The sequence below is a fragment of the Bufo bufo genome, chromosome 3 (assembly GCF_905171765.1).
Source record: "Bufo bufo chromosome 3, aBufBuf1.1, whole genome shotgun sequence".
Classification (NCBI taxonomy): domain Eukaryota; kingdom Metazoa; phylum Chordata; class Amphibia; order Anura; family Bufonidae; genus Bufo; species Bufo bufo.
In genome coordinates, this window is record NC_053391.1 from 604,607,249 (window position 1) to 604,622,692 (window position 15,444).

The 15,444-nt window shown below is 39.7% G+C and overlaps 1 protein-coding gene across 1 annotated transcript; it reads left to right on the plus strand.

The window, feature by feature from the left end:
- Nucleotides 1-8,549: 8,549 nt before the first annotated feature.
- Nucleotides 8,550-12,810, plus strand: LOC120996197 (keratin, type II cytoskeletal 5-like). Its single transcript, XM_040425978.1, has 9 exons — nt 8,550-9,062; nt 9,194-9,408; nt 9,826-9,886; nt 9,969-10,064; nt 11,120-11,284; nt 11,575-11,700; nt 12,032-12,252; nt 12,338-12,372; nt 12,451-12,810. The coding sequence occupies exons 1-9, from the start codon at nt 8,577-8,579 to the stop codon at nt 12,699-12,701; spliced, it is 1,656 nt and encodes a 551-aa protein (XP_040281912.1). The 5' UTR covers nt 8,550-8,576; the 3' UTR covers nt 12,702-12,810.
- The last annotated feature ends 2,634 nt before the right edge of the window (nt 12,811-15,444 follow it).

Here is a 15,444-nt window from a genome sequence, read left to right on the forward strand (position 1 = left end):
AAGAGATCTCTATGATTACAAACAAGACCAAGTCTATGAATGGGGCAGAAGGGAAAATATCTACTCGACCCCAAGATCCATCTTAAAAAACAAAAATAAAAATAAAACAAAGCAAAGCAACCGCAGTTATAAGCCAAAGTCTCAGAACAAATCACCTAGGGTGAGCTTCTCCTCTGAATTAGATACCGCTGATACCTCAGATGGCTCACAGGATTCATCACAGAGTGTTCACCATGGCTTGGACTATGGGGCAAAGCCCAAATTATCATATTATAAAAAATCCCAAATTATTACTTCGGAGAATAACAAAAAGGAAGACTCTGCAACAACGTCATCTTCAAAAAACGAATGCGCCGGGCGGGACGCAAACATAAAAACGCCCCAAACCAGGTCAGCACGTCAACAACAGAGATAACTGACTGTGCACAATTAGATGTCATAAATTTATCTGCTGTAATCCTCTCCACTGAACAAATTGAAGTTTTGCAACTGGGCTTAAATTTTGTACCCTCTGTCAATTTTGATTTGTTTTCTACTATATTAGATATAAATAAATTTGTAAGACAATTGACAGTCACTAGACATTTCAGTGATATCAGTGTGGATGAGCCCCTGCGGAATATCGATCAGACATGTTCCGAAAACAGGATTGAAAATGAATACCTTCATTTGTCTTTCCAAGAACAACTAGCCTTAACATGTCTGACCGATCTCCGTGGGGAATCATTTGAATATGATGAACATGTTAGTGCCCAAAAATTCAGAACTACCAATCCAGGTTTCTATCCTACCATGTCCAGAACTACAAACATGGACACTTTTCAGGATATTATAGAAAAGGAGTTGAAACAGATGCACAATCACATCCAGGACGAGGGGGGATATGCCAACCTGTCTATGAAACATAAAAAAGCTATCAAGGAATTATCTGATAACGAACGTATAGTCATAAAAATGGCTGACAAAGGGGGCTCTGTCGTCGTCCTGGATTGTGACATGTACTGTGAACAAATGAATAAATTGCTCTCAGACTCTGCAGTGTATCAAAGGTTGGATACAGATCCCCAGCTTAAATACAGGGTAGAATTTCTTGACATCCTAAGAAGGGGCTTGGAGTGTAATCAAATTAGTTAAAAGCAATTCAGCTATTTAAATGTCGAATTTACAGTTACACCCATAATGCATGCTCTTCCGAAAATCCACAAGGGCCAATTCCCCCCTCCTCTACGTCCCATAGTCAGTGGAATTGGATCCCTAACAGAAAGGCTAGGGGAGTGGCTAGACTGCAATTTACAGCCCTTGGTTAAAAGAATTCCAGGGTACATTAAAGACACTACTTCAATTCTACAATCTTTTTATGATATGACCTGGGACGAAAATTATAGATGGCTGTCTATTGATGTGGTGTCGCTTTACCCATCGATACCACATCATGTGGCAATGCTAGCACTGGAATTTCACCTGCACAAATATAGTAATTTTTCTGAGGATCTTATAGATTACATCCTATCTGTCACCCAATTCCTCATGTCTCACAATTACTTCTCGTTTAACTCTATATACTATGTACAGACCTCTGGCGTATCAATGGGTGCGAAGTACTCACCCTCCCTGGCTAATTTGACAATGTCTTATTGGGAGGAAGCATATGTTTATAATGTGAAAAATCCCTTCACGGAACATGTGGTGTGGTATGGCAGGTACATAGATGATATGCTCCTCATATGGAGTGGCGATGTGCCTGCCATACAGCACTTCATGCGATACCTTGCAAATAATGCATATAATTTAAAATTCACACATTAGGAGCATCCACAAAGTATCAATTTCCTTGACCTTACACTTCTGGGAAAACCTGGCCAGATCATTCAAACTAAAACCTAGTCGCAAGGAAATAACAGGGAATACTCTGTTACGGGCAAATAGCCACCACCGTACTCACACAATAAAATCAATCCCTGTGGGAGAGTTCACACGTGCCTACAGAAACTGCAGTACTGCAGCGGCTTTTGAAATAGAAGCCCAAATTATTGCAGATAGATTAAAACAGAGAGCATACCCCAAATGGATGATATCCAGAGGTCTAGCTATAACAAAAAGTAAAAATAGGAAAGAATTACTCTTCCCAATCCGTGAGAAAAATAATTTTAAACAGAAACCTGGAGTTGTAGGATCGGATAAAAATGACAATGAAAATTTACCCACACTTGTTTTGACATACAGCAAACAATTCGAAAAAATACAACAAATTATTAAGAGATATTTACCAATCCTCTATGATGACGAAGTATTGCACTGTATGTTAAAGCAAGGTTGCAGAATTGTGTCAAGACGGCCAAGAACTATAGGAAACGATTTGTCTCCATCTATGCATACACAAAGGGTTAAACAGAAACGGGATCCATGGCTAATTTACAAAGGTTTTACTAAATGCGGAAGCTTACGCTGCCGCACCTGCACATATGCAGTGAATACAAAAACCTTCCATGATGCCAATAATTCCCATACCTACCCAATCAAATCATATATTAATTGTAATTCAATAGGGGTGATATACATTATAAAATGTGTAGCCTGTGACATGATGTATGTGGGCTGCACCACCAGAAAGCTCAAAATTCCAATTTTGGAGCACCTTAACTACATAAAAAATCCGCACAGTGTGAACATATCCAATGCGGCCAGACACTTTATTTGCAAACATGAAAGCCAAGTGCGCAATTTCAAAGCTTTTGCAATAGAACAAGTGAGACTACCCAGCAGAGGAGGAGATTTTGAACGTCTAGTGAGATTGAGAGAAGCCTTCTGGATTTTCAAATTGAATACCAGGCATCCTAATGGCCTGAATATGAAAAAAGAGCTCTTGTATTTCTATTGACCAATGGTCTCTTTTTGCATCACATTACCTTTTACACTGCAATTGAGAGTACTAGCGGGAGCGGGGAGAGGGAAAGAGCCTGTGTCAGATATAGCAGTGGAACACTGTCACATATGGATCTATGCATGGATGCGTTTGTATATAGCTGGTTGGTGTTCTACTGCTATCGTGACATTTGATACTCTACCTTAATTTTATTATGTATACTGTTTTTATTGATGTTATATTTCACGTTTGATTTAATTGACAAACTGATGACTATATGTGGATGCATAAATTATCAATGCATATTGTAAAACACATGAGCACTGCTACATCTGGAAAATAAGAGGTTAAAGTCTGCTTTGCCTCCTCTGCTCCCCCGCCCTGCAGGTGGGGGGCAGTGAGTAATTACTCTACAAACCAACATAAAACTACCAGAGATAACACAGCTCATTGTTACGACTAAGAACTATTGTTCGAAACGCGTCAAAGTTGCTACACTTGTGGGTGGATGTCCTGTCTAAACTGTCTACTGCCTGAATAAAAGACGAAGATTTTAGCTACCAAAATCGTGAGTGCTGGAATTTCGTTGTGCTTCATATTAATGATTACACTATTACCTTTTCTTTCAACTGAGCCATTGTTTTTTCTTTCTTTTTTTTTTACACAATCAACATGCCATTGTCTAAATGCAATATATGCAATCAGCATGGCCATGTCATCCTGTGGTGAAAGGAATTCCTCCTGTCTAAAGCCTTCTGCCCCATTAGCTAGTAATTCTGATGGGAGGAGTTTTCTATGCTAACAAGCATAGTAATCCTCCTCCATTCATTGTAATGCTGAAGGGGCGGTGACGTCACCGACTGGGGGCGGGGCTTAGCGCGATGTCGGCCGGACAAGTTACCGCCCCTCCAACCTCTCTGCATTATTATCTAGACTGCCAGTGACGTCACCGGGCTCCCTGGCAGAGGAAGGGGAAGCTATGCTCGCCTGCTAGGGACCCGGTACGTCACTGAAGATAAGAAAACACTCACTTCCGGACATGAATTGAAAGCAGGAAAACAGGGCTTCAGCAATATGTTCTAAAGGTACCACATGCATGTTTGTAATGTTTATGTTATTAGATTACTAATAGACAAATATCCCCAATCCCGGACAACCCCTTTAAGGTTTTTCGGACACCTATTGCAGGGTAGAAATGGGGAGGTAAATTCCTCTATGAAGGATAGGACTTGTGCAAGGGGTGCCAATGTCTGTGCAGAATATTCTGTACCATGGTCGCAAATGGATGGTATGTGGGGACAAAAGGAATCCTCTTGCCCTGAAGTCTCCTTACTTTGTTGTTCTCAGTCAGTCCCTCCTTGATTGTTTTTTCAGGATAACCCCTATCTCGGAAGCAATTGGCCATCGCAAGCAGCCTGTTGTCTTTGATTGTCGTGTTATCGACAATCCTGTATACTCTTTTGAACTGAGAGCGTGGAAGGTATTTTTTCATATTGCTAGGATGGAAGCTGGAGTAATGCAGTAGACTATTGCGGTCTGTGGGTTTGGTAAAGAGGTCAGTGTGTAGGGTACCGTCTGGGTCCTTATACACTACTGTGTCAAGGAAGTTTAATGAGCTGTGGCCCTGATGTAAGGTGAATTGCAATTCTGGCCATATAGCATTAATTGTGGATGAGAAAGTGTGTAGGGATTCTGCACTTCCATTCCATATACAAAAGAAATCATCTATGTAACTCGCCATCTTTGAAGTTACGACGCCCCAGCTTCCCGCACTCCGCCGCATGTGCAGTACCAGTACGACTCACTTCCCCTACTTCCGGCCTTCTCTCCTGCATACGGTGCTGCCTACCGCCCATGGTCTACGCATACGCATACGCACCCCACTCCCGTCCCGTCCCGCCCCCACTCCGGCCCGGCCCCCCTCCGACACATCCTATTTAAAGGCACAAGCCACGCTCCCAAACATGGCACCACAACACAGGGCAACAGCCTACATCCCACAAGCACCCTCTAGGCCACAGAGCCCCCAAACTACGGACCATAGCAGTCCACATTGAAGTACCAGCACACAAGCGGCTCATCCAGGTAAGGATACCTACATCTCCAAAGATACCTTAACATACGGCCTTCATGTACTTCGGCTACCTACTACCATCCAGATTCACCAGAGGGTATCCTCCCACGTACACAGACAATTTATATGGGTCTCCGTCACACCTAGCACATTATCGCCCGGGACTCTTCACCTCAATAGGATGACCACCCGTTAATTCAAATCTTGTACTGTATTTACATCACTATGTACATTGTAAATATTGCCTTATCCTGTATAACTGTTCCAGTGATCTGAGGAAGGCTATATGCCGAAAAACATTTAATTAATGTGAACTTGAAAACAGCCTATGCAATAAAGTACTGCACTTAAAGCAAACAAGTGGATTTCAGGAGTCTTTCTCTTCATGTTTTTGGATGTCATGTAACAGTTATTTATTGTGTTCACAGAAGCAGAAAAGATAATATGCCTTTAAGATTCATTATATGGATGTAAGGTAAGCTCAATGACACAGCAGAAAGCATAGAGTTAAACTGTTGTTATTGAGCTGGAGTCTTGACCAATCACAGCCAGCCTCACACACAGCAGGAGTCTTGACCAATCACAGCCAGCCTCACACACAGCCTGTGTAGGGAAATTCCCCTAGCAGGAGCTGCTAGAATCATTACACCAGAGGAGAGGAGCTGAAGAGACATGCACTCCACTAAGAGCTGTGTTTTATGGAAGCAAGAGGCCAAAATAGTTCCACCATACAAATTGCTAATTGCATACAAACTGCGAACTGCTCATACCAGATCATAAGCAATTGTATAGAGCAATCTGGAAACCAAGTTGAGCAAGTACAACTACTGGTTAAACCTCAGATATACCTCTCAGAGAGATCATAAAGTGCTTAAATAACTTAAAGTGAGAGTACAGATACTGAAGAGAGAAATATATCCACCATTTTATGTTGAATGACAAGATTGAACAGTTGAACCACCATCTTATGCATACCGCTACTTTGTGATACTTTATCCAACACGTGTTTTGTACATGGACTATCTGTTGCGGAGGTGGCAGTGTTATATATAAAGAAAAGTTAAAGTTAATAAAGAAGTTATTTCAAGCATTTGGTGTGCTCTGTAAACCTACTGTTTCCATAGAACGGCACTAGAAGAATTACAGAGTAACAGACAGTCGGGCTGGACTAAAAAGTTAGATATATCAAAATTCTTCTAATGCCACAGCGCAAAAGGCACTTCATAGTGCTGCGCCTGCCACAAGAGTGTCCCTTATGATTAACATACCTATGTATCTACTAAACATGCTGTATCTGGAAAAGTCCTGCATTCATAACTGTCAAAATGTTAGAAGAGAATGCTGTTTCTCAAATATTATAGGATCTCATAATCCACACCCATTAATGTATACACCTCTTATTGTTCTTGTCTACTCTGTCCACGCCCTGTACAATCACATTTGTCTACAATTTAAGTAGCAATCACTTTGGCACAATGCTCTCCTTATCCCATAGTCATGCATAGCTCACATTAGTTGAACAGCCATCAATGTTTCATCAAGTGACTTGGATGCTATAGTTGTTTATAGTTACTCTGAAGGGAAACTATATCAAGTTCATCCTATTATAATTTCCTGTGCAATTGATTCAGATGAGCATAATTTATAAGCCTCATGAGGCATGGTAAGAGATGGAAAAATTAAAGTCCTATAATGATAAGATTTAATCTCTTGACTAGCCTACATACAGTATGCAATGATTTAAAGAGGACAGTTTTTCAGATGTCTTCCTGGAAATCTAAGAATAAATTGATATCTTAATGTTACTGTTCCAGATACGAATTCTGACTAGAGATGAGTGAACCTTTGAAAAATTCAATTTGACAGCTTTGTCAAAGTTCCCCAAGAATTTTGATTAATTACAAATTAATAGTACACCTAGGCCACTCTGCCTTACTGTGTGGCCACACAGAGAGGCAATGCTGCGGGAGGCCATCCTGCGGTGAAGAACCACCTGGCCAATTAGCCCACAGCTGCCTTTAATTTAATAATGAATACCGCACTGTATAGTCGGTCTTCATTGTTAATAGCCACGCACCACCTTTAATGCACCTTTAAACAGAGGATGTTGCTGGTAAGGAGTTTGGCTGGTTAGGTGGGGGCACAATATGCTGGTATATCCACTTCTCCAACCCCAGCGCTCTCCTGCCCTACAGGTGGGAGCCTTTCTTTTGCTATCTGCTTTTCCTCCTTTTACACATTATCTGATATCAATGAGAATATGTCTCTAATTCTGACCAATCAATGTTCATAGTGTAAGGCTTTTTCCATAGAAAATTGGCTGGTATTTTATATCAGTACTTGTAAGTGGGAGTGGGTCTAAAACACTGAGAATGTTCGACTTATGGTTTTGGTTTACAAATACAATGCAAAGTAAGCTTGATTCTTTTGTTTTATATCACTTTAACTATCAGCTAAAGCAAAATGATTTTCCCAAGAGAAATCCCAAGAAACCAGACAAATTAGCCCAAGAGTTTGTTATTGTCAAATATGGACAACCAACTTTATAACCAAATTAAACATGGTGTCTTGTGGCTTGAACTGTTATCAAATGGTGTGCTCATGATATGTATGGCTAGAATGACAATCTACAGTACACATACACCTTTCCAATTCTTCAAGGTCAATTTAAGAAGGGATAATTCTGGAGCTAGTAATAGATAGCCAACAGCTTGGACATAGGTCATGCTAACACTGGACATTGACAAATTCTATATCAATTTTCAATATCTCCAGTGGTTTCCTTGCAGGGAGATGAGTCATTGTGTTAGGATTTTTGAATAGCTTTTATTTCCCCACCTTTGTAGACATTTAACATATTTGAGCTAAATGTGCTTGTTATTGGAGGAATCATGAGAATTATTTGTTGAATAATCATTGCTCTGTGTGCCTGTTGAGTTCAGCGCACATGATCTTGAATGATGACAATTAATGAGGAGTTTACTATGCTCCACAGTTAGCCAACAACTCCAAATATGTTTCAAGAGCCTTTTAGACTGTGGAAAAATAGCCAGTGATGTCTACAGCTGTAAAATAATACAAATGATTGTTTTAATGACTTTTTTTATTTGGAATAATTTCTTTGTTAATCTGTACTACAAATACTAGTTAAAAAAGAGGTGTAATGTGGGGAGGACAGGAGGTATCAATGCAACAAATTCCCCAGGTACCCAGAAGAGTACCAACAAACTTTGCTTTTGTAAAGGTATTCAGATATAGGAATAGGACAGGCCTAGCTATGGCTTTGACAAATGTCATATTTAGTATTGTTTCATGGGGATGGGTGTAGATTTCTGATCTCTCAATAATTCTTGTCTTGTCTTGTTCTCAATGTTTTTTTTTCTCCTAGAATTTACAATTGGCCTTTACTTTTGCATGCAAGCAGACTTGCACTTCATACATTAGTGATGTCAGTACATCAGATGAGCTCAGCGTTTTGATTGCTGAGAGGCAATCCCATTGTTGAAGTAAGATGATGCATGCACATCCCTGCGACCAAACCCTTGTACTGAGACAGATAAAAAGGGACTTTCAGGCTCTGAGCTCTTTACTCTGCCTTTGTTCTGTGCACAATCTCAGCATCACAGATCCACAAGGACCATGTCTGCATCTCGCCAAACAACATACTCTGCTGGAGGAACAAAGAACTTCAGTGCTGTTTCTGCTGTTCCAGCAGGGGGAAATCGCAACAGTTTTAGTTCTGTTTCAGTCTCTCGCTCTGGCTTTGGAGGTGGAAATGCTGCCCGGGCTAGCTCTGGGGCCTTTGGTAGCAGAAGTCTGTACAGCTTAGGAGGAACCAGAAGGATCTCCATTCCGACAAATTTGCAATCTAATGGCGCAGTTGGATCTGGATTTGGTGGCGGTGCTGGTTATGGATTCGGCTCTGGGTTGGGAGTTGGTCAAGGATTTGTTGGTGCATCTGACTTTCCTGTATGCCCACCTGGTGGAATCCAGCAGGTTACTATCAACCAAAGTCTTTTAGCTCCACTGAATTTGGAAATTGATCCAACCATTCAGAAAGTGCGCACAGAGGAAAGGGAGCAAATCAAGACTCTTAACAACAAGTTTGCAACCTTCATTGATAAGGTATGATAGTAAATTCTAATTTTATCTTATTTTATTAATAAATCACCATAATAAATGTTCATGCTATCCTTGTTATGTATATGCATCACTGATAGCCTATTTATCCCTGCTTCTTTTTCTGTTACTTTAAGGTCAGATTCCTAGAACAACAGAACAAAGTCCTGGAGACCAAATGGAACCTTTTGCAAGAACAAGGAGTAAAGACAGTTAAAAATACCATTGAACCCCTCTTTGAAGCCTACATTAATCAACTTCGGCGGCAGCTAGACAGTCTAGTCAATGATAAGGCTCGTCTGGATGGAGAACTTAAACATATGCAGGAATCTGTAGAGGAATATAAGGCCAAGTAAGTTAGCAAGTCTACATATTCATTATGTCTTTCACATAAATTAAAGAGGTATTTTATTCATTCCAGTCGGAAACACTACATGGGGGATCATTGGTGTTTGACAGTGGGACTGCTGAGCACTATAATCCCTTACTATGAGTGTGAGATTTAGTTTTCAAACATATGTTATGTTTTTGACTGATATTCCCCATAAATGCTATACTGGCAAGTTCAAATGATCATCTAACATAATGTAAAGAGCCAAAATAGAAATAATTTACTGAGTGGTATACAAAATATCTATGTTTTTAGAATATGGTTTTATTCACCAGTATATACAATAAAAAAATACGTGGTGGGCAATATCTCCACAATATTGCCTACTATGTCTTTTGAATGAACATTTTTTTTTATAAACACTTTCCTTTCTATTAGGTATGAAGATGAAATCAACAAGCGCACGACTGCTGAAAACGAGTTTGTGGTACTCAAGAAGGCACGTGTTTTATGTATATCAGTAGCATATAATCTATGCCTACTTGAGCTTCTAACAAAATGTGGAACTATCCTCTTTTTAGGATGTGGATGCTGCCTACATGAACAAAGTGGAACTGGAGTCTAAAGAGTCTAGTCTAACAGATGAGATCAACTTCATGAGGGCTCTGTATGAAGCAGTAAGTGTCTCACCTTTTAATTTCCTGCAGCAATTGTTGTTAATACTGTGTACATTTCATGTTACTTCAAATAACTTTAAACATCTAAGAACACAAGTTAAGTTCAGACAGTATCAGTGGGTACCCTGGACTGTTACAAACTAGGTTGGTAGTAAAAGATAGATCTGTTGAACTGTTTGATTCCTCTCTTTTTCCCCTCTTCCGTTACCATAATACAACCAAATGCATCCGTCATGAACGGATCTGGTTGTATTATGTCTTCTATAGCCAAGACGGATCCGTCATGAACACCATTGAAAGTCAATGAGGGACAGATTTTTTTTACTATTGTGTCAGAGAAAACGGATCCGTCCCTATTGACTTACATTGTGTGCCAGGACGAATCCGTCTTGCTCCGCACCACATCGCAGACAGAAACTTTTTGGTTTCCACCTCCAGAGCAGAATAGTGACTGAACGGAGACAAACTGAATCATTCTGAGCGGATCCTTTTCCATTCAGAATGCATTAGGGCAAAACTGATCAGTTTTGGACCGCTTTTGAGAGTCCATGACGGATCTCAGACATGGAAAGCCAAAATGCTAGTGTGAAAGTAGCCTAATGTGTCTGACCAGCTTTAAATGTAAAGTTTGCAGAAATTTTAAGGTTGGATCAATTTACATCTAATCCTCAAATTGAGAACATTCTAAGAAACAGGTGGACTAGTAGTAGAAGCATAAATTTAATCTCTTTGGCCCTAATAAAAGAATCTAACTTGTACTATAACACTGGTGTCCTTATATGTGACAAAGAGGCCTTAAGGCTTATTCAGGTTACCTCTGCATCCATTCTAGATATGCCCTTGACCAGCAGAATGCAGATATGACATAATTAGATGTGCAGTGCATTGTTGATGTGAAATGATGGTATTAAGCACAGAATTTCAGCATTTAGTTTAGAGTTCATGGAGGTATACTTGAAAATAATAGCCATTGCATTAAATCTTTAGATCATTATGGTATAATTGTGATGAAGTTCTTCTGTTGCTGTAATACTCTGTTGTCATCTGACTTTTAGGAACTTGCCCAAATGCAAACACAGATCTCAGATACTTCAGTCATCTTGTCCATGGACAATAACAGAAATTTAGATCTAAACAGCATTATCACTGAGGTCAAGGCTCAGTATGAGGAGATTGCCAACCGAAGTCGCCAAGAAGCAGAGTCCTGGTACCAAACTAAAGTGAGTGAACTGTTTAGATACCACTTTTATCATTTCTGTGAGATTTTATTGTCCAACTATAACATTGAATACGGTTATTTATAATATCTCGGCCAAAGAGAACATTTTATTTCAGTACTCTGAGCACACTCTGACTAGACATAGAGGGCAACAAATTGATAAATTATCTATATAGACCATAAAATTATGAATACTATAATCAATACACTACTAGGGCTACTTACCAAAAACTAGTTAAGGTTATGGTAAATGGTGAATGTCAATTTTACTACAGTATTCTCCTTCTGCAGTATGAGGAGCTCCAGGTTTCTGCTGGAAGACATGGTGATGATCTGAAGAACACAAAGACTGAAATCTCAGAGCTAAACCGTATGATTAACAGGCTGCGCTCAGAAATTGACAACGTGAAGAAACAAGTAGGTGGAATAGCTGTGGGCATTATAGTAAACATGAAATCCATACTACTGTATGGTGATGATGAGCTATTATACTGTCAAAGATTGAATGAAAATTGTGATTACATGCATGAACAATGCTATGACATAATAGTGGAGTTTCCCTGCACTCTTCTTTCCTCTCAGTTAAAAATGATGGACATATCTCTTTTTTGAGCATACTATGTAACAATTATGTAATTTATCCATTCTGGTCATACAGTTGGTGCCATAGTTGCATTTCTTTTTACATACTATTTATTGTAATGGGCTCTTGAAATATACTAATGGGTACTATCATTTATTCAACTAGATTGTCAAGCTGCAGACTGCTATTGCTGATGCAGAGCAGAGAGGAGAGCTTGCAGTGACAGATGCCAAGAAGAAGCTTGCAGAGCTGGAGGATGCTCTACAGAAGGCCAAGCAGGACATGGCTCGCCAACTCCGTGAATACCAAGATCTGATGAATGTTAAACTGGCTCTAGATATTGAGATTGCCACTTACAGGAAACTGCTAGAAGGAGAGGAGAGCAGGTAAAATACTAAATGAGGTCAATGAATGATCATTTTCTATTTCATTCAGTTTGTATATTCATTGAAATTTTAACATTTGTTATAGGTTGTCTGGAGATGGTGTTGGACCAGTTAACATATGTAAGTAGCAATTTTTAAGCCTGATTATTATAATTTTTTCTGCATACTAAATCTAACAATGTGACCCTTTTTTTCCAGCTGTTGTGAGCTCAACCTATGGAACCAGTGGTGGAGTAGGTCATGGATATGGAGCCGGAAGTGGTTTCGGTACTGGAAGTGGAAGTGGCTTTAGCAGTGGAAGCGGATTCAGTATTAGTGGACGGCAAGGGATCGGTGGTGGAAACTTCAGTGCAAGCAATTTAAAACAAGGCGGATTTGTGTCTGGAAGTGGCAGCAATTCCAATGTAAAAATTGTGTCAACAACTTCCACAAGCTCCCGGAAGTTTTAAGATTCTTAAATACACTACATCCATTAATACATTGAATTTATTGCCACTGAAACATTATGACAATAATAAGCCACTTATATCTAATAGCGTAAATGTGGCCAAAAATTATATTTGAATTCTCTTGGTAATGAATGGGCTTTTTGTTGCTTTTTGTGTTGTTTTGGCAAAAAAAAAAAGCTTAGCCTTCCTGAAATTATTCAATAAAATGCATTATGAAGAAGAAATGTCTTTCTATAATTTTTCTTTTATTTATAATATATAAATGAGTGGTATAATTGACACCAGTACCAAGAATACTTCTAAGCAGGACAACATCTTCAGAGAATTTGCACAGTATATTCTTCCTAAATTTGGGACCATAGACACATCAAAAACTTGTTGATAATAGACTGAACTACATTGCATTATATTGATAAGCATTTGTCACACATTATCCACTTGTTAGACGGGTCCCTTGAAAATAAACAAATTTCAAATTTTCCCTGTGCTATGATCCTTAGTGAGGAGCAGTAATCTATAGAGAAACCTGACAGAAAGTGTTTATTTTCCCTACAGGGCCACCATAGGGGAATGTCAACATTACTCAGTGAATGAGTTGTCTGTATAATGCAGGACAGGACTGGTCCTGTCAGGTCCTCCAGAGCAAGAAATATAACATCAATAGGTCTACAAGCACCAGGCTCTATTTTCTAATAACCATCATTAGTGGATAGAAGGATGAAGAAGGCATTCACTTTTTCTTGCCTACCAGGTCAATAGTCACCAGTGCTCCACAGAGCTTAGCTAGACGAGTGGACAGGCCATTGCATTTAATAAGTGTGATTTGAGCTTCTGCAGTTAGTGGCTCTTCTAAGTGTGTACATAGCTGAAACTGCAGGCTTTATATAGTAGCAGGTTAAACCAGCATAAAATACAAAATATTGTCCCTTAGTAGAGATGAGCGAAGTTATGAAAACTTTGATTCGGCGGCTGCTTCGTCAAATTTCACAAAGAAATTTGCTTTGTGATATATTACTTTGTCACGAAGCGCATTACTTTGTAAGTAGCTGGAGCAATGACTGGGAACAGCGATTGCACCGTCCCCCATCCTTGAACCCCTCAGATGCCACGTTTATTACTGATCGTGCATCTGAGATGTAAAATTAGGAAATTCAAAAAAATACTCATCCATTTGAGCATGAAAAGGGAAGAGGGAAGAATGAAGAGGCTTCCGAAACCATCTTGATTAAAGATCCAGCCCGAAATCTTGAGTAGTGCGTAATAAGTGCGTCATCACGCACTGGCTGATGTGGTGATGTTATACATTGCCGTGCGCGAGATTTCACATGGGATATTCAAGCAAGATATCCACAGTGGCCTCTTTGCACTCACATGGATGTGAGTATTTTTTTTAACGCCATTTCAGGAAAAACGGATTCATTAAGCACAAGGAAATTTGGCTTTGCAGCAAATTGAATTTTCCCTGAAATTCGGATTGAAGTTCACTTCGCTCAACACTAGCAATCAGCACAGAGATATAAAACTCCTATACAGATAGGGAACCCTAGGGGCCAACAACCCCAGTGGTCAAAAAATATAACTCATTAAAAAATAATAAATCACCTGTCCTCAGTGCCAGTGCTGCTAATGATCTGCTAGTGACTTGCTGATCAAGCAGTTGTGACCGCTAAGGTCAATGAATGGCTGCAGCAGTTATGAGACCAAGCCACTTCAGGTAAAACTGGAACCAGAAGTAGCTGCGAATAGGGCAGTGTTTCTAGAAAGGCTGGACGGCAGACAGGTGAGTGGGTTTTATTTAATGAGGCACACCTTTCAACTACTGGGGTTGTTTGGCCATAGGAAAACCTTTAACTCGCAACTCTTCTGTGTATAGTTCATATTTTTAGTGGCAAGTAGCACGGGAGATGTGAGACCTTATCATGTGACATGGTCACTATCCCTTCATTATAAATGAATAGTTTAATAGAAAATTTGAGACTTTTAAGACTGGCATGTAAACAAATCTGGATTTATTTGTCACCTCTGGAATTTTTTTCTATTGTATTCTTCATTACCTCCTTTCTCCACTATACTCCACTCTTTAGTAATTATATAATATTATATAAATTCGGTGTGCCCTTAAAAAATCTCAACAGCCATTAATATCTAATCCGCTGGCAACAAAAGTGAGTACACCCCTAAGCGAAAAATGGCCAAATTGTGCCCAATTAGCCTTTTCCTTTCCTTAGTGTCATGTGACTCATTAGTGTTACAAGGTGTGAATGGGGAACAGATGTGTTAAATTTTGTTTTATTGCTCTCACACTCTCTCATACTGGTCACTGGAAGTTAATCATGGCACCTCATGGCAAAGAACTCTCTGAGGATCTGAAAAAAATAATTGTTGCTCTACAAAAAGATGGCCTAGGCTATAAGAAGATTGCAAACACCTTGAAACTGAGCTGCAGCATGGTTGCCAAGACCATACAATGATTTAACAAGTCAGTTCCACTCAGAACAGGCCTCCCATGGTCGACCAAAGAGGTTGAGTGCTAGTGCTCACCGTCATATCCAGAAATCTTATCAAAGTCTTTTCAAAATAGATGTATAAGTGCTGCCAGCATGGCTGCAGAGGTTACAGGGGTGGGGGTCTGCCTGTCAGTGCTCAGAGTCATATCCAGAGGTTGTATTTGTGCTTCCAGCATTGCTGCAGAGGTTAAAGGGGTAGGGGGTCAGCCTGTTAGTGCTCACACCATATGCCACAC